Source organism: Aethina tumida, chromosome 3 (assembly GCF_024364675.1).
Source record: "Aethina tumida isolate Nest 87 chromosome 3, icAetTumi1.1, whole genome shotgun sequence".
NCBI classification, from domain to species: Eukaryota; Metazoa; Arthropoda; class Insecta; order Coleoptera; family Nitidulidae; genus Aethina; species Aethina tumida.
This window is the reverse complement of record NC_065437.1, coordinates 6,492,791-6,511,253: the sequence shown is the minus strand read 5'-3', so window position 1 is coordinate 6,511,253 and position 18,463 is coordinate 6,492,791. Positions and strand designations below refer to the sequence as shown.

Genomic DNA, 18,463 nt, shown 5'->3' with positions numbered 1-18,463 from the left:
TATATTATTGTATAGGTATTATTATGTATGTATTATTGTAAATATTATTATGTACGGCCCTTAAAAAAATATATATGTATGTATGTAAATATGTATAAATAAGATAATAATAATAATAATTTTTTTTCTCTCCTTCTAAGGACCTCTCTAAGAAGAGAGGAGTTAAATGTATTAGTGTTTATATTAGTGTTTATGTTAGATATAGTTTTGTATATAGTTATCTTATCTCTTCGTGGTTTAGGCATGGGAATGGTTTCGTTCACTAATTAAGTGTGTTCCTTAATGGGGTTAACGTAAACATTCCCTATTTTAAATAGGCCCATCCAAAAGGGCAGTCTAGCAGAATTGTTTGTACCTAAAGCATCTATACTCGACAGTGTAAATTGTAGAAAATAAAGTTTTATTTAAACTGTTAAATATACTTATTTAACTTACGTGCAGAAGATTCATTTCATTTGAATTAGGGGTGTATTTAAGAGATTGTACTAATTGGGTGATAACTAATTAAGTAAATAAGGTTACGGAAATTTGATACTTAATGAATTTTTCATGTTGTGTTTAGTTTGAGTCTATTAGCATAAGTGCCCTTAAGTACGGCATAGAGCAAATGTGGGTGACAATCATGGGTGGCTGGATAGAATAAGAAAGAAGTCAATCAGTGATTGTCCGGAGAGTAAGAAAGAAAAAAATTAGAAATCGCAGAGTCAGTGTGAAATAAATGTTCCTGTAAAAATAAAAAGATTAAATGCAGATATTCTTAGGGTTGTTTTGTGCGAACCTGGTTATTTATGCTAAAAATAAATTATTGTAAGAATTATAAATACAAATAATTGTGATAGTATCTTAAAGTCTAACACAAAAATGGTGCAAGTCGAAATTTAAATTTGTCGCATTTGGATAACCAGAATTGGGAATTAATAAGTAATTTATTATATAGTTGTAAACGTATATTTTGTGGTGAAAATGAAATTTTAACGTGTACTAATAAAGTGCATCATCATATTAAGACGTTCATTGACGTTCAGTAAAACCATATAGAGTTCCATATCATTTAAGGGAAACTTTAAACAAAGAAATTGATAAATTACTTAAGTCAGAAGTTATCCTGATTTAAATATCCAACTGAATGTATTTTTTTGCAAAAAAGAAGTAAAATTTGCAGGTCACATTGTCACAGAAAAAGGTTTAAGACCAGACATGGAAAAAGCAGAATGCATCAGAAAATTTCCAATTCCAAAAACTATTAAAGATGTAAGAGGATTTTTAGGTCTGGTAGGATGGTATAGATAATTTATCCAAAACATTTCAGACAAGATGTAAAATTTAATATATTTGATAAAGTATTATCATCTATCCAACAATTAAAAGAAAAGAAGAAAAAGATTACTAAAAAGGAACAATTTAAATAAATGAAAAGGCAATTGACAATTTAACAACCCAAATTATTAATAAATACATCGGCTTACTGCTTCTAATTTTGGAGATGTTATAAAATTAAAAGAATCACATCTTGTGACAATATAGTTAAAAAAACTTAAGAAGAAATAATTTTTCTTACAGAAGCTACAAAGTACGGAAAATTAATGAATCGGTAGCAATAAAAAATTTGAAGAAGAATACAATAAAATTATAAATTGTTTATTTTTATAATTAAATTTTTATTCTTTCAGGAATTATTTTTGAAGAGGAAATTGTGGAAGTCAAGTGTTCTTATGAGACGATTATAATAAAGAATCAACCACAAGATCAATTAAATATTATTGGAGCTAATCTGTGCTATTTTATTGTACATTTAGACCTAAAAAATAAACTTCATGTTGAAGTAATTCATTCAAGACGAAGACTTTTGGATCAACAAAATGCTTCCGAAATTAGAAAGATACTATTTTAATTTTCTGGGACAAGAGATACTATTAAATGGGAGAGGTTGAAATTTAAAACGTTTAGAACCACACTACATTAGAGAAGCACAGGAAAAGAGAATAAAAAACAAACAAATTAATAAAATATTACCAAGTTTTCGCAGTAGTTTACTGCGTGGAGAAATGTGGTACATAAAAAGTATTTTGTCAGATAATAAAAATTGTATTGAATTATATTAATAATAAGCAGAATTTTCTCAGATAATAGAAATTGATTGAAATTAAAATAATTTGGAATGAAATAAGAATATATATATTTACATGTAAAAATAGTTTTTTGTTTAAATTATTAAATACATTTATTTAATAATAATAAAATTAATTGTTTCGTATCAAATTAATTTCATACAATTATTTGAAGACAGCTGGGCAGTTCTGAATAAAGAATAAAATCATTTGCGTCAGTGCACTTTTATTAATATACCTAAACAGGTGTCTTAACTCGATAGGTACGTAAAAATGGATCACTCATTGTTTTAATCATCGAAAATTATTGTATTTAGGTGTGTGCAAAAAGGTATATAATATGACTACTATTAAAAAGAAATTAGAAGCATAATAACTACATTTTACTAGTAGCAAGGTTACCGGAATATTCCTAGTAATAACGCTAAGACTATAAAATTTGGTCATGCTACTTATCTTTATATTCAGCAGAGTGAAGGTTAGGTAAGGTACGGTACTGGCAACAGATCCACGATGAACTCCAGACACAAGTACTTGGTGTTCCATGTGCCCTCCCAGGGTAGAAAGGTCGACTGGCTTTGTTGACCGTCTCGTAACAACTGACTAAATTTCACCCTTGAGAGTCTCAAGTTGAGACTACTGATATACCTAATCTGTAACATGTGTTTGTTTCCAATAATAACAGGCACAATAGATTTATAACTTGAAGTGGTGAATGAATTAGGGATTACTTATAATCACAAAATCAATAACATATTCATACTGTTAAATACATAATATATTACAGAGAATTCTTATTTTTTATGCCAACATCGAGAGTCGATAGAAAGAAAGTCAAGAGACCAAATGTACTAAAATCAGCAGTGTTGTTTGTTTCTTTTTTCTTTAAAAATATTTAGTTCAAATCCCACATAAACGCCACTGAAAGAAATAAAAAAAAATTATATGTATATTACATATTTTTTTAATGTCAATAATACTTATGTAGATATTTTTTTCAGAATTTACCAACTTGAAACTCTAAATTTAAGACGTTTAGGCCTACATTTACTCAAAAAACAATTTAAATCTAGAAAAACACTGTTAATCTGTACTATTATGGATAATAAATTTAAAATTTCTGAATATATGTGACAAGTTACGTTCACACTTAATTTTTGCTCTGTGAAAAACTTTCTATTTGTACAGTAAAAATTGAAAAGCAATATCTTCTTCCACTTTTCAATTTTTTTACCAAAGTAAAAAAACAGTAATTATTATATATAAAAATATGCATATGTTTAAGTAGCTTTCTGTTTCTTGTCATAAAATATAAGAGTAAAACTCATTGTATGACAAAAACAAAATATAATTTTATTATAAATCAACAGCTGATAAATTACTTATGAAAAACACCCATTATTTTTGAGTTTTTTGACCATTTAGGATCCCATAAAGCCCCAGTCCCTGAAATTTATTATGGAGTATAGCTTTATGGTAAAGCACTCCCCATTTCAAAAATTAAAAATATGGTTATTGTTGAAATTTTACTTTTAGGGCCAAATTAACCTATAAAGAACTCGAAATTCCCATATAATTGTTATGCCGTTTTACAGTAATGAATAAATTATTTTGCAGATTAGTGAAAATATTTAGTAAAAAAGGATTTTTGTGATTTGAACGATCTATCACGCCGACTAAATTTACATGACAAAAACTGAGATCATTAGAATTGTATGTTGTTAATTATGAGTAAATAAAAATAAAATATTATTTTTGTTTACTCTATTGTTCTATGTATAATGTGTGTGACACAGAATTATAATTGTACCGATTGATATTTTAAATAATTGCTTTTTATATCAATATTTAAATTTATATTAAATTCTATAGAAAATTATATGAGTTTTTTTATCAATTATATGGTTAAACTCCGAAGTGTACTGAAAAATTATGTAAATCATATTTTCCTCAATATTATTACATATTTTCTGTTTCATTTTGCACCGCAACATGACAAATAATCTCTTATAAATTTTCTAATACACTCTATAAACAATGTTTAACTTAGTGTTAAGTTGGGTGTATAAAATATTTCAATAAATTAGTGTTTTTAACCACTATTTTGTGAAAAAATATTCCAATCGGAAAAAAATCTCACAAGTGTTTGAGAAAATAATTGCTCAGAAACAAAATTTATTTTTTATTTTGTCAGAACTTTGTTTTCTTTTCAATAGAACACGGTCACAGTACCACAGATTCTGTACAGGTACAACTGTTCAGCAAATGACACGTCTTTCCAGGCCTTACCTAGAAGGATAACATAGGCCATGTGCCCGACTCGAACCTCCAGGAAAAATCAACTTTTGAGGCCCAGGTCAGGGTCGCCCTCACCCAAAGGACCAGAACAGAATATACAGTACAAAGTTATTCTGTTTCTCACATACACATTCATGTTGTACAACCCCCGGATACAATAAATAACATTACGTTTACTTAATTTGTTCATACCTTGTATTTTTGAATTGAGATTATTTTATAATAAACAGCTTCATCTTATCAAATAAATAATAAGAAATAAAAATAACAAAACATCACCTCTGGGTAATAAAATTAAAAGTTGGTAACAAAGCAAAAATTTTCAATAGTATAAGTTTTCAATAAGTAACTCTCTGATTGTAAAATAACGACGTTATTTTGGTTGCATATCAATAATGTTGTTATTAGTTATTCAGAAACCATTTGGTGACACACATGTCGTGGTTAAAAAACAATGTATTTAATGTAGTGTCTTTTTAATAGGATCTAAAACAACTACATATGATAAGATATAATTTTACTTATTTGTTTTTGTTTGGTTATTCTCGGTGAGTAGTCTTATTAATATATTTTATTTATTGTTGATTTCTTGAGATAGAAAATCAGGCATTTTTTTTTGAAATTTCACTTTATTGATCAACATACACTTCTTAAAGAGTGACACATTCATTCCAATGATCCTTTAACATTTCGATGACCTTTATGTAAAACGATTCCAAAACGGGTCTTAGTTTTGGCAGTCACTTCTCTGTTTGAGCCAAATTTCTTTCCTTAAAAGCCATTAATCTCTGGGAGATTTAATTTAAATTTAAATTCATCATAGACAGTAAGAGTTGATTTCTCTGGTGCAGAGTCCTCATAATGTTTATCAAGTCACTGTTTAATTTCAACAGAATTTTTCCTCATCAAAAAACAGTATTTAATCAACACATCGGATTCTTTTCTAGGCATTGCCTTGAAAATTTATAAGGGGGTCACTAAAACGACAATAATCTCTTAACTAACAGTCAGAATGTCTTGAAATTTAACACATACTGTTTGAATGTTAGTACTATCCGAAAATTATCGATTGCCATATATGTATCAGATTTGGAACTTACAGAGTGATGTGTTAAGAGAGAGAGCTTTTAGAGGGATTAATTGTGGGAATCACTGTTAGAATGTTAATCATTTATTCAGTGACTTGAAATAGTTTGAGTTACATGTTTCAATCAATCAAGGCATTTCTTTAACATTAGGAAAAGTGGTGAACTAAGTTGCCAAACATTGAGTGTTTTCAATATTGGAACGTACTCTTGTAGCAGTCTTGTACATTGAGTATTCTCATATTTTTAATAATGGATCCGATCAGTGTTAAGCTCGTACACTAAAGCAATTGGATATTGGTTATGGTACCTTTCTGTGCATTCAGTTTTCACTTTTCTTGGAGAATATTTCATACAACAACATTCCCAGAAATCTTCTGTTGAATCCAACTTTATTCCTCAATAGTATACATGCTCTATTGGCTGTTTCAGTCTCTCAGTCCTATTATCACTCTGGTGATTACATTTTCATATCAGTTACTTCTACTACTACGTTGACAGATGGACAATGCGTCAAGAATAACTAAAACTAGTTTAACTATTTAAAATTTGTACTATTATATTAGAATACATACATTAACACGTTACAATAATATAATAATTATTAGTTTCAATGTGACAATGTTATATATAAACGGAATAGAAAAATCTATAATTAGGTTGAATTTGGATGGCACAGTCGGTTCAGTAATAAAAGGGAGGAGAAGAGATTCATCGTCGACATCCAAAATCACCTATGGTGTATGATATTTCCTACAGTGTCCACAAAAACAAATATTAATTATCAATAGTAGTAGCGATGAAAAATATTAAAATTCTGTTTAAAAAGTAATAAATAGATATTTGGAAAAGTGAATTGAACATTAAATAACGTATTCTTAGTGTTATCTCTCTCAAATACAGAAAATAATAAAAAAGTTTTATTACTTTATGTTTTAGAGACAATTATACCAAGTAAAAGAGTTTCCCTTTTTGTTTACTTTGTGACTGATGATAAGAGTAACCAAAGCACAGCTGAAAATATTTAGTGAAAATCAAATTAAAAAAATGAACTGTCTAAAGAAAATAAATTAGTCAGTATGCTGCTGGCTCTAAAGCATACAGACTTAATTTGAAAAGGAGTTTTTCATATCCGGGAATCTCTACATTAAAAAATGGCTAGAGTTACTAAACCGTACTGAAAATTGTAGTACCGAAGAAAATATTTAATTAACATAAATTTATTATAAGAGCTATATCCAGATGTGGTACACTTGGTGTTTTAACTGATGACAATTGAATGGAGTGTGCAGATTTTTTTTTTTAAATTGGTGCGTCAATCTTATTATATTATTTTATATTTTTAATAAACTTGTATTTGTAGGTAAATGACTGGTTTAATGTATTTAATGTCAGCACTCCAGTGTGTGACTTCCGGGCTAGCCAGTGACCAACAAAACAGAATTCTAAATGAAATGTCCCAAGTTATGAATAAATTAAAGGTCATTGTAGTACAGTATCCACAAAAACAAACATTAAGTTATCGATACAGAAAAAGTGGCGATGAAAAAAATTAAAATTCTGTTGAAAAAGTAATAAATAAATATTTGGAAAAGTGAGTTGAACATATTTTTAGTGTTACATCCCTCAAATACAAAAAATAATAAAATAAGTTTTATTATTTTATGTTTTAGAGACAATTGTACCAAGTGAAAGAATTTGTTTATTTTGTGACTAACGATAAGAGTAAGCAATATATCTATTATAAGTAATATTAAACACAATTGAGAAACAAATTAACCAGATGTGATAATTTTTGTTTAGTGAGTGAGAAAATATACCATATGTAGAAATTTACTACACTACTTAATTGTAGTGCTGGTTCCGCAAGTGTTCCGAAGAGAAGCGTTATTTAAGGAATGTCAGGGTAAATGTGAAGAAGTGTAAGTATAATGAAACTAAAGAAGCAATGAATAATTTAAATATACTCACTCTTACAACTGATTTTAGGACATCTTTTACCACAATTTTTTGGGAATTACTGCACATTTTCTAAACAACAATTTAGAAATTAAACATGCAGTATTAGGATGCGATCCTACTGATGAAGGACATACGGGTAAAGTGCACCAGTGCCCCAGTGCCAGGTGTACCATGGAAACCACGGATGTGCCACTCGCCATCCCCTACGAAATGGAGATAACAAATCTTGTGATCATCATAGAACTTCCGTACAAGCAAGTAAAGGAGTTCAGAACAAGAATACTGACCTTACAAAAAAAACTCACACATAAAGTAGCAGCTCACCTCAAACGAGGAAGAAAATATAAAAACTGATGGAACAACACCAGGGGCAAACCCAGAACCAAGAGATAATAATCCACAAACAGAAAGACAAAACCTTGAAGAAAAAGAAGAATAAATCCATAAAAGTCACAAGAGTAAGTAGTAGTAGTATAGTAACCATAAGAAATTTAAAAAAAAAAACAAAAATAACAGACAACAGAGCCACAATTAAATACGGGCAAAAAGAAACAATAATTGACACATAGAACCAGCAAGACAAGTTGAAAGTTCAAAAACAGGTAAAGAATCGGGACCTAGGATTCTACACATATGCAGGAAATGATGAAAAAACAAAAAAACTAAACTATGAAATCGCTTAGGAGTATTATTCTACAACAAAATTCACGAATTATGTAATGTAACTACGTATTAATATCTATACTATCAGTCGAATATAAAATCAACCATATTATCATCAATGTTAAAAGTCCAAGAAATTTGTCTTAAAATTCGTTAAAATTAAAGAAAAATTCAACTACTACTCTAATAAACCTACAGTCAAGTTAATTGAGTAATGACTGATTATTTATACATTATTGAAGTAAATATATAAATATAATCGAGACAATTTTAATAGTTTGGAAACAATAGCAGGTCTCAACATAACAATTATAGAGTAATAGTTATAATATTAATAGGCGGGATTGTTTTAGAAATGACAAAAATAATTTTAGGAGAAATTTAAATAATGAAAATAGAGACATATGCCTCTCTTTTAGTTAAGACAATGAACAAGAATATTTTCCAAATAAACAGGCTCCTCGACCTAAGTGACTGGAAATAGTTACATGTTTCAATCTAGTGTTTAAAAATACAGCACCGAGGATGTCGCAGTTCTGAAAATGATTTGGTCTTGAAATGATGGTCTTGAGAATGTACAACTAAGTTTATTATAATAAGATGATTTATGTTACAATACAAAAAGTTAATAAACAATCAATTTATACATATTTACAGAAATTTTTACATATATGATAAATTTAAGATATAAAAGGACGTGTTAATTTAAATAAAACATATTTAACTGAATGATAATAACATAAACGTAACAACATTTTATTCGTTAAACAGAAAGGAATAAAGTTGCGCATATCCTTGTTAAAATTATTTGGGACACATGGTAGCAGATAGATACACCATTATAATCTATTACTATTATTAAAATTTGACCAGTAAAATTAATTCATAAACCAATTATTAAATATTATATCTGCTACAATACACCCCAATGTATAAAAGAATACATAATCTAATTATCATTAGCATAACATAACACAAATCAATAAACAATAATCATACAATCAGATATTAAAAGTTTATAGTAGTAGTAGTAGTAGTAGTTGTATCATACTAGTTTGGATACTATTTTCGTTTTCTGATTTTGCCTTTTATTTATTTGTAGAACGAGAAGTGCTTCATAAAGATATGAAAGTTTTAATCCGATGATTGTGTCTCCTTCCTTCCGTCATTTGAAGAAAAACTGTATACCTAGGAACAAAATTTCGAGGTCCCTTCAAGCGAATCATTGGCTTCGATTTCAGTCATATTAAAGATCCTTAAAGGTTCTACTCAACGTCGTCAAATCTTTAGGCAACTAGGTATTTCTTCAACAACAGAAAAAGGAACTGGTACGGCGTGAATGTCTGTAGATGGCTAATTCTCCCTGCCAGTCGACTGATTTCACGGATGCCTTTTTTTAAGTGTGAAGTGGTGAACCAAGGTTTCATCTATAGCTGTGACTGGATGCAAAAATTTGGCTTTATTGTTGTGAAATTTAGGCAAACTTAGTCATTGATGGTCGCCAGAAGCGTAGTGTCCTCAAAATTGGAGCGTCGTATGCATCTTGGAGTACTCTTGTAGCAGCCTTGTACATTAAGGATTTTCATATTTTTAATAATGGATTCGATCTGCCTTAAGATAGTACACTAAAGTAATTGGATATTGGTTATGCCTTTCTGTGCATTCAGTTTTCACTTTTTTATTCCCAGAAGTCTTCTGATATATCCAACTATATTTCGCAATAGTAAACATGCCACTATTTCTTGTTTTAGTCTCAGTCGAAGTCCTTTAGCTTGATTAGATTTCCAATCACTTCCGTTTGTAGTCTAATCACTCTGGTGATTACATTTTCATGTTAGTTACTACTACTACTTTTACAGATGTACAATTTGTCAAGAATAATATAATGTTATAGGATATAAAATGGGAAACAGCAGAAAGTTTAACAAAATTTGTACTATTGTATTAGATTACATACATTAACGAGTTAAAACAAAAAAATTTAATATAAAATACAATAATACAATAAATATTAGATTCATTGTTACAAAACTTTGTATCCTATACATAAATGGAATAGGAAAATCTTCTTTAAGGGGGTTGATTTTGGATGGTACGTTTGGTTCGATAGTAAAAGGAAGTAGAAGAGATACATCGTCGACATCCAAAATCAACTTAGGTTTAAGATATTTTCTACAGTGTCCACAAAGACAAACATTGTGTTATCGATACAGAAAAAGTAGCGATGAAAAAAATTAAAATTCTGTTGAAAAAGTAATAAATGAATATTTGGAAAAGTGAGTTTAACATTAAAAAACGTATTTTTAGTGTTAAATCTCTCAAATTCAGAAAATAATAGAAAAGAGTTCCCCTTTTTGTTTATTTTGTGACTAATGATAAGAGTAAGCAATAAATATATTATAAGTAATATTAATTATAATTGAGAAACAAATATGCATCTTCTAATTAATTGATTCTTTATTATCTAATAAAGAGTCAATTAAAGTCTTTATAAATAAATCAGGGAATGCTTTAACAATGTAGTACCTAATCTTAATTAAGGCTTAACTAGCGAAGAGAAGCGTTTAACAGTGTCCATCTCTAGAACAATTGCAGAAATAGTGTATCCTCTGCGGCTGTCAGGAAAATTTTTTGGAACAAGTACGCAGTCAAATAAATCTGCGACAGAATATATTGAGAAGTTACTTAGAAACATAAAGAATCTAAAGGCGAGATTTCACGACATAAATAAAAAAAACTATTGTATTTAAGGAGTGTCAGATATCCATCAGTTCATATATTTTTAAAAATTGGAGAAACTGTAAAAAAAAAAAATAATTAACATTTTCGGTAGTAGAAGATCATGGATATCGAATGTTTACAGGTACTTAATGCATCATACCAACCTACTAGAAAAACAGGCTAAATGTGAAGAAGTGTATAATAAAGCTAAAGAAGCAATGAACAATTTAAACAAAAAAATGTTTTTTGAGAGTTACTGCACATTTTCTAACTAACTTACAAATTAAACACGCAGTGTTAGGATGCGAGTCTACTGATGAAAGACATGAGTGTCGGAGGATCACAAAAGCACCAGTGCCAGAAATAGACTAATGAACTGAGTTAGGTTTAAGGAGAGGACCCTCTTTGTCATCACAAACTCCAAACATCATGAGTAGAGCAGTATTAAAACAATGAAAAATCCAACAACACAGAACACAATAGCAGAAGGGAAACTTGAATAACAACAGTGGATGGACTCACAATATTCACAGAGTAGACAAACAACACCTCAACGATAAACAGAGAGTAGACATAACTATCGAGAAGACACGGTGACCGACATGGGATATCCTGAGATGCTAACGGAGTATATTGGGATCATTGGAGTCACCGAAAATGCAAAATTCTCTCACACATCAAACATTTGAAATTCTACAAAACTCGGCTACATCAATGCCTTCTACTTCGACTACAACATCTACAGGCAACGGAATAAGAAGACCCACTAAACATGGGATGAAATCCAATAAAGAGCTTGTTGAATCAGATATTAAGGACTTAAATCTTAGTTACAGTTATAAAAATGATTGTTTGGGATTATCAACCTCTTACAATCGTTGAAGATAGAGGATTTAGGGAGTTGGTAACAAAGCTCAATCCATTGTACTTTACTTACGAAAAAGTTTAACTTCTAAACTTATTCCAGATTTATATGAAAGTGAGGAGCATAAATTACAACTCAAATTATCGTGTGTAAATTATGTTGGTAGCATGCACTACATCACTGTAACAACTCATTTTATTGTGAATGCTGAGTTACACAGTCCTGAATAGCAAACGTCTGAAGTACACGATAATCAAACAGGTCCAAAAATAGCTTCTGAGCTAAGGCAGATTTTCTCAAAGTGGAACATTGACAGAAAGATCGTCACAGTAGTATTGGACAATGGTACGAACGTAAAATCAGCAATAAATGAATTTGAATTTGTACTAAAAAAGTACAGACGCATTGTAGGGCATTTTAAGCATAGTGCACAAGCAATGAAGGAACTAACACAGATATAACAACAAATAGGACCAGTATTAAAAATAAAGCAAGACGTCACAACTCGTTAAAGCTTCACCTACATTATGATTAATAGATTACTAGAAATTAAGGCTCCACTAACAGCAGTATTATCAAGTTTACCGAGGGCTCCTCAAATGCTTAGTGCGGAGGAGTGGTTAGCAATTGAAGATTGCGTTCCTTTATTGAAAACATTTGATTTGAGGTCAACAATGTCTGAGGAAAAATATAATCATCAATATTCTCTAAATAAAATTAATTGTGTTACAGAAATAGGTAACAAATTAAAAAATGACTTTTTCACAATTATTTGAAGACGACTGGGCAGTTATGAACGGGATAAACTGTCCGCTAAGACCACCTTCCTGGATTCCAGCTACAAAAAGCAGGCATTTGGGTCTCAAGACAATACAGAAAATGCTGAGAATTGGATAACAGAAGAACTGGGGAGTATGTTGGTTGAAGGTTCAACTAAAGATCTCATTCCTATTATCAAAGTTGAGGAGCTTAAAACTGCTGACACTGACGTGTTGTGGGAGTACTTCGATAATAAATTTCAAACTTCTCCAACAGAGTTAACTCATCACCCACAGTAAAGGCCATTTCCATGGTTAAAATATACCTTTCATTGCCAAATGTTCCGTGGTCCTCAAATCGTTTCCATTTTTGGGTGATTGATTGTGAGTGATTCAATAAAATAAAATTATATAGCCAAATAGTATCTAATTTTTTAAAATTATGCATTTTTATGATTAAGTTTCTATATATTCAGAAATTATTTCCCAATGAAAGCAAGTGGTGGGAGTTAAGTGAAGAGACGATTCAAACTCCCAACAATTATATTTAAGACTTTTGAAGATAATGTAAAGAATTGGATGACATTTTGGGCTCAGTTTGAGAAAATACACCGCGATGTCAGTATTGATTCCAATTGTAGGGCCCATGCCCCACGGAAATTCCTCGAATTATGTTTTGCTGGGTTCGTTAGCGTTTGTTAGATTTTATGATGTTTTGAACTTTGTATTCCGGGAAGCCTTGCCAGATGTGGAAAGTGCTGTCCTTTGAGGCACACATGTGTGACTTTAGAAAGTGCGTGTTCCACGAAGGCCACCAGATGTGGAAGTGCCTGGACACCCTTTAAATAGCCTTAGCGCCCTGACTCGCTCTCTCAGTCAATTCGCATGAGCGAACATCTCAAAGAACCAACGACAATCTGGTCATAATAAAATCATCCATTTTATACAATTAACCAGTACAAAACATCCATGAAAAAGTGAAGTGCAGTGAAATTAGTGCAACGTGGGCACACAGGCCGGACAAAATCCGAGCCCTAAAATGCCTAAAATAAAAAGCAAAGACATGAAGAAAGCAAAAGAAGAATTCCTAGCTAAAAACCAGGCCGAAAAAATGGACATCTTTATGGAAAACCCAGAAGTAACCTTAGAAACACTCCTCAACCAAATCGCCGAACTAAAAGAAGACCTAATCAACATGAGAAAAGCCAACGAAAAACAACAGAAAAAGGTTAGTGATTATGAAAATGAGAAAAGACTAACAACAGTAAATCTAGAAAAAGTCAAAAGGAAAGCCGAAAACGAAATTGAATTAAAAAACAAACAACAAAAAACAGTAACCACATTTAACCTCAACAATCGTTTCGAACCACTAAACACTTTAAATGACCAAAATCAACGGATCACAAACAATCAAGAAGAAATCGAAAACACCACAAAACAACATCAAAGCAAAAAACATACCAAACCCATAAAAGTAACAACAAAAATCACCAACCATAAAGACTTCCACAATAAAATAACAAACATCACAAATAATAGAGCCACGATAAAATACGGAGAGAAAGAAACCGTGATAAGCACTCCTAATTTAAAAGACAAAGAATCAGTTAAAAAACAACTCAAAAATCTAGAAATAGGTTTTTACACATACTCGGAAACAGAAGAAAAAATTAAAAAACTGGTCCTCAAGACAGCCCCATTCATGGATAGAGCAGATTTGGAAAAACTGGAAAATCCGAACATTACACAGGTAACTCTAATGCCATCTAAAAATAAGGATAAAATTTCCAAATCCTACCTGGTAATCGTAAAATCGACGGAAAATATAAATAACATAAAAACCATAAAACATATAAACAACGCACAAGTTAACTGGCAGAGGTACATAAAACCCCGAAAACACCCCATGTGCCACAGATGTCAGAACTTTGGTCACGGATCGAGCAATTGTAACAATCCACCACGATCCTGAGTCCGACACTTTACATATTTCGGCAAACAAAGCGAAAAGGAAAACCACACCGTAACGCCAAGATTGCATGGAGAACACATCCAGGAAAAAACGCAGGTCAAGTATCTCGGCGTCACACTAGAAAACCATCTGAAATTTGTAAGCCACATATCAGAAAAAATCCAATCCTTAAATACAGCAGCAAAGAACCTCTATCCACTCATTAACCGCAAAGCCAAATTAAACAAAAACAGTAAATTAGCAATTTACAAAGCTGCACTAAACCCTATCGCAATGTATGCAAGCGAGATCTGGGCAACTGCTTCGGAAACCCAAATCAAACGTATACAGAACATACAAAACAAACTGCTGAGACAAATACTAAACAAACCAAAACGTACCTACCTGGGAAGCGTTCACAAAGAGGCAAAAATAGACACAATCCAAAACCAAATAAAATTAAAAAACAAAAAATTCAGAGACAAAATACAAAACCACCCATTACTGAAAAACATCTTAAGAAACCACCCATTAGAGTGCTATTTTAGAGACTCTTACAAACTCCTAAAGGAGGCTTATAAGTAACAAATGTACTATTAGGTTAAGATAGGTTAAGATAGTTATAAGATAGTTTAAGTTAGATTAAGTGCATGAAAAACTGCAGAAAGTAAATAGTTTTATTATAATAAAATAGTATAAGTAAAACAACTGCAAAAAATCAATCAATTAAAAAACAACATCATGAAATTGTAAACAGACAAAAACATACTGAGTAGCATAAGTCCAAAAGGACAGGGGGCACTCTAAACCATCAGCAATGATTGTTATTACAATTATTCAGACATAGGCCTAACTAAAAAGACCTTGGTGATTGTAAATTGTATAACACATGTAAATTAAACCAATAAACAATTAATAATAAAAAAATAGTTTTATTATAATCCCCCCGTCGCTCTCTCAGTCTGTCATCCGCATTTCTGTAGTGTACCTTTCATTGCCAAATGTTCGGTGGTCCTCAAACCCTTTTCATTTTTGGGTGATTGCATAAAAATTTATTACCAGAATTATTCGAGTTATACATAATGGATATTTTCCAAAACAGGAAGGCTAACAAATTGCAGAAGGAACCGGCTTAGCCCCAAAAATTTAGACCAAATAATTTTTTTAAATAATAATTTGTAGAACAGGATAATTAATTTGTCTTATCAATAAATTTTGAACACGTAACAATTGGTGTCAGGTATGGGGTGTGAATAAATAAACTTGTAAATAAACAAAAGTGACAATGACAACGAAGAAAGTTCTCTTGAGTGATCTTAAAGTGTCCGACCTTAAAAAAGAACTATAAGAACGTGATCTGGAAGCTTCTGGAAAGAAAAGTGTGCTTCAACAAAGATTAAGCGACGACTTAATGGATAAAAGAGAGGATCCAAAAATGTTTCAGTTTGAAATTGCTGCTGATCTGGGAGCTGTTATTGAAAAAAGAAACTTCTTGAAATTCCCAAAAAGAAGCTTGAGGAAAATTTTAGAAACTTCTAGAACTACGAGAAAATTTTAGCAACTTGGAACAGAAAATCGAGGATTTAGTAAGGAAAACAGAACTAATTGAGATCAAAGTATTAGATAATGTTCTTAACAACAACAACAGGAAGCTTGGCATTAATGAAAAGAAAGATCAATCAATTGAGGCAAGAATGACCAACAAATAGTGAAATCGACAACAAAAATAATAAGTACTGAGGGCTGCCAATTGGTTGAAGAAACGATAACATGAGTCTTTGTTTAATGGATGCTAAGTTAGACATGGCTTTAAGAATGCCTAAAAGCGACCTTGAGGATCTCCACCGCATGGATGAACGACCTTGAGACTTGTAAACATCGTAAACTGCTAATTTTCTAAGTGATTGTAATCTCCAACAATAGATCTTAGTAGTATTGCCGACGGAAATTACCGCGAATTGGTACAGTGAACGCGAACCACCATAGGACATGTCGTCGTCGCAATCTAACCAGTCGGTGAATGCTGCAAGTACCACGCAAAGAAGCATTCATGCCAGAGAATCCACCGATCTGGTTCAACACGTTGGAACTGAGTTTTGACATTGGCGGTGTAGAAGCTGGTCACAAGTTTGCACACACAGTCACTCGAGGGCCCAGAAATTCATCAAGGATTAGAAATTCCCCAGAGTTCTGTTACATCAGTGCCTTCTACTTTGACGACAACGTCTACAGACAGCGGAATAAGAAGACCCACTAAACAATTACGTCTAATGGGATCTTTCAAATCCAGTAAAGAGCTTAGTGAATCAGATATTAAGGACCTAAATCTTGCAGTCATAAAAATGATTGTTTGGGATTATCAACCTCTTACAATCGTTGAAGATCCATTGTACACTTTCCCCTCACGCAAGAATTTAACTACTAAACTTATTCCAGACTTATATGAAAGTGAGGTGGAAAAATTACAACTTAAATTATCATGTGTAAATTATGTTGGTGTTACAACAGACCTCTGGACATCGGATAGTAACAAGCACTACATTACTGTAACAACACATATTATTGTGAATGCAGAGTTACACAGTATTGCATTGCAAACTTCTGAAGTACATGATAACCAAACAGGACCAAAAATAGCCTCTGAACTAAGGGAGATTTTCGCAAAGTGGAACATTGACAGGAAGATCATCACAGTAGTATCGGACAATGGTGCGAACGTAAAATCAGCAATAAATGATAATTTACGTAAGCATCATCATCCGTGCGTGGCCCACACTTTGAATTTATCAGTAAAGGATGGGCTGACTCAAAATGAAGAATTGTGCACTATATTAGACAAGTGTAGACGCATTGTGGGCCATTTTAAGCATCGTGCACAGGCAGTGGAGAAATTAACAAGGATGCAACTACAAATGGGTCTTCATGTTTTAAAAATAAAGCAAGACGTTGCAACTCGTTGGAGCTCCACCTATATTATGATTAAAAGATTAGTGGAAATTAAGGCTCCACTAACAGCAGTGTTATCAAGTTTACCGAAGGCTTCTCAAATGCTTAGTGCAGAGGAATGGCTAGCAATTGAAGATTGCGTTCCTTTGCTGAAGCCATTTGATTTGATGACAACAACATTATCTGGGGAAAAATATGTTACGTTGTCATCAATCATACCACTTTTGCGGGGACTCCAATATTCCCTTAATAAAATTAATTGTGTTACTGAAATAGGTAACAAATTAAAAAATGACTTTCACACCAATTATTTGGAGACGATTGGGCAGTTATGAACGGGATAAACTGTCCGCGAAGGCCACCTTCCTGGATCCCCGCTACAAAAAACATGCATTCGGGTCACAAGATAACGCAGAGAATGCTGAGAAATGGGTAACGGAAGAACTGGGAACTCTGTTCGCTGAAAGTTCAACGGAAGATCCGATTCCTATAGTCAAAGTTGAGGAGCCTAAAACTGCTGATACTGACATGTTGTCACCATTTCCATGGTGAAGCAATACCTTTCGTTGCCCAATGTTCCACGGTCCTCGAATCCTATTTTCTAAAAAGGGATGTTAACAAATTATAGAAGAAACCTGCTTAATCCCAAAAATTTAGATCGTATAATTTTTTTAAATAATAATTTGTAGATTTGTAGGATATTTACCATATCGACGATCGTTGGATGGAAAACAGTGGCCACAGACATATGGACATCGTTCAAATGTGCTCATTAACCAGAATTTTTACCTCTAATATAGTTTTTATTTTATTATTAATTATATTATGTTTCAGGAAATACTTATCACAAAAGGTCGTGTCTGGACAACTTCAAAAGGAAAACGAAGGACGGAGGCGTATCGATGGTTGAGACGGCTTAAACATCGAGCCCCATTCGAGAGGTGGTCGAGTTGTATTTCCTCCAGGATTACAACCCTCCCTATTAGTAAGTAGGCCATTGGTTTCCTTCAGAAACAAATGGACTGGGTGGAGGTAGGCAAATATTTTTGTAATTAAATATTTTGTATACTACCTTTTATTATTTCCCTTGAATAAACAATATATTT

The 18,463-nt window shown here is 31.7% G+C and overlaps 1 protein-coding gene and 1 long non-coding RNA gene across 2 annotated transcripts; both read left to right on the top strand.

Moving 5' to 3' along the window:
* The first annotated feature begins 4,834 nt into the window (after window positions 1-4,834).
* LOC126265061 (uncharacterized) lies at window positions 4,835-10,898 on the top strand. Its single transcript, XR_007547616.1, has 5 exons — window positions 4,835-4,954; window positions 6,855-7,085; window positions 7,165-7,413; window positions 7,481-7,911; window positions 9,219-10,898. It is a non-coding gene; the product is annotated as an uncharacterized LOC126265061 (long non-coding RNA).
* A 5,502-nt stretch (window positions 10,899-16,400) lies between these two features.
* LOC126265104 (E3 SUMO-protein ligase ZBED1-like) lies at window positions 16,401-17,991 on the top strand. The gene is made up of 2 exons (XM_049965749.1): window positions 16,401-16,493; window positions 16,553-17,991. Exons 1-2 carry the CDS (start codon window positions 16,401-16,403, stop codon window positions 17,690-17,692), a joined length of 1,233 nt encoding a protein of 410 aa, XP_049821706.1. The 3' UTR covers window positions 17,693-17,991.
* The last annotated feature ends 472 nt before the right edge of the window (window positions 17,992-18,463 follow it).

Coding starts and splice junctions, on each gene's coding strand:
- LOC126265104 (XM_049965749.1), top strand. CDS start 16,401: ATGTCGTCGTCGCAATCTAACCAGTCGGTGAATGCTGCAAGTACCACG. Junction 16,494..16,552: donor CCACCGATCTGGTTCAACAC/GTTGGAACTGAG, acceptor TTGCACACACAG/TCACTCGAGGGCCCAGAAAT.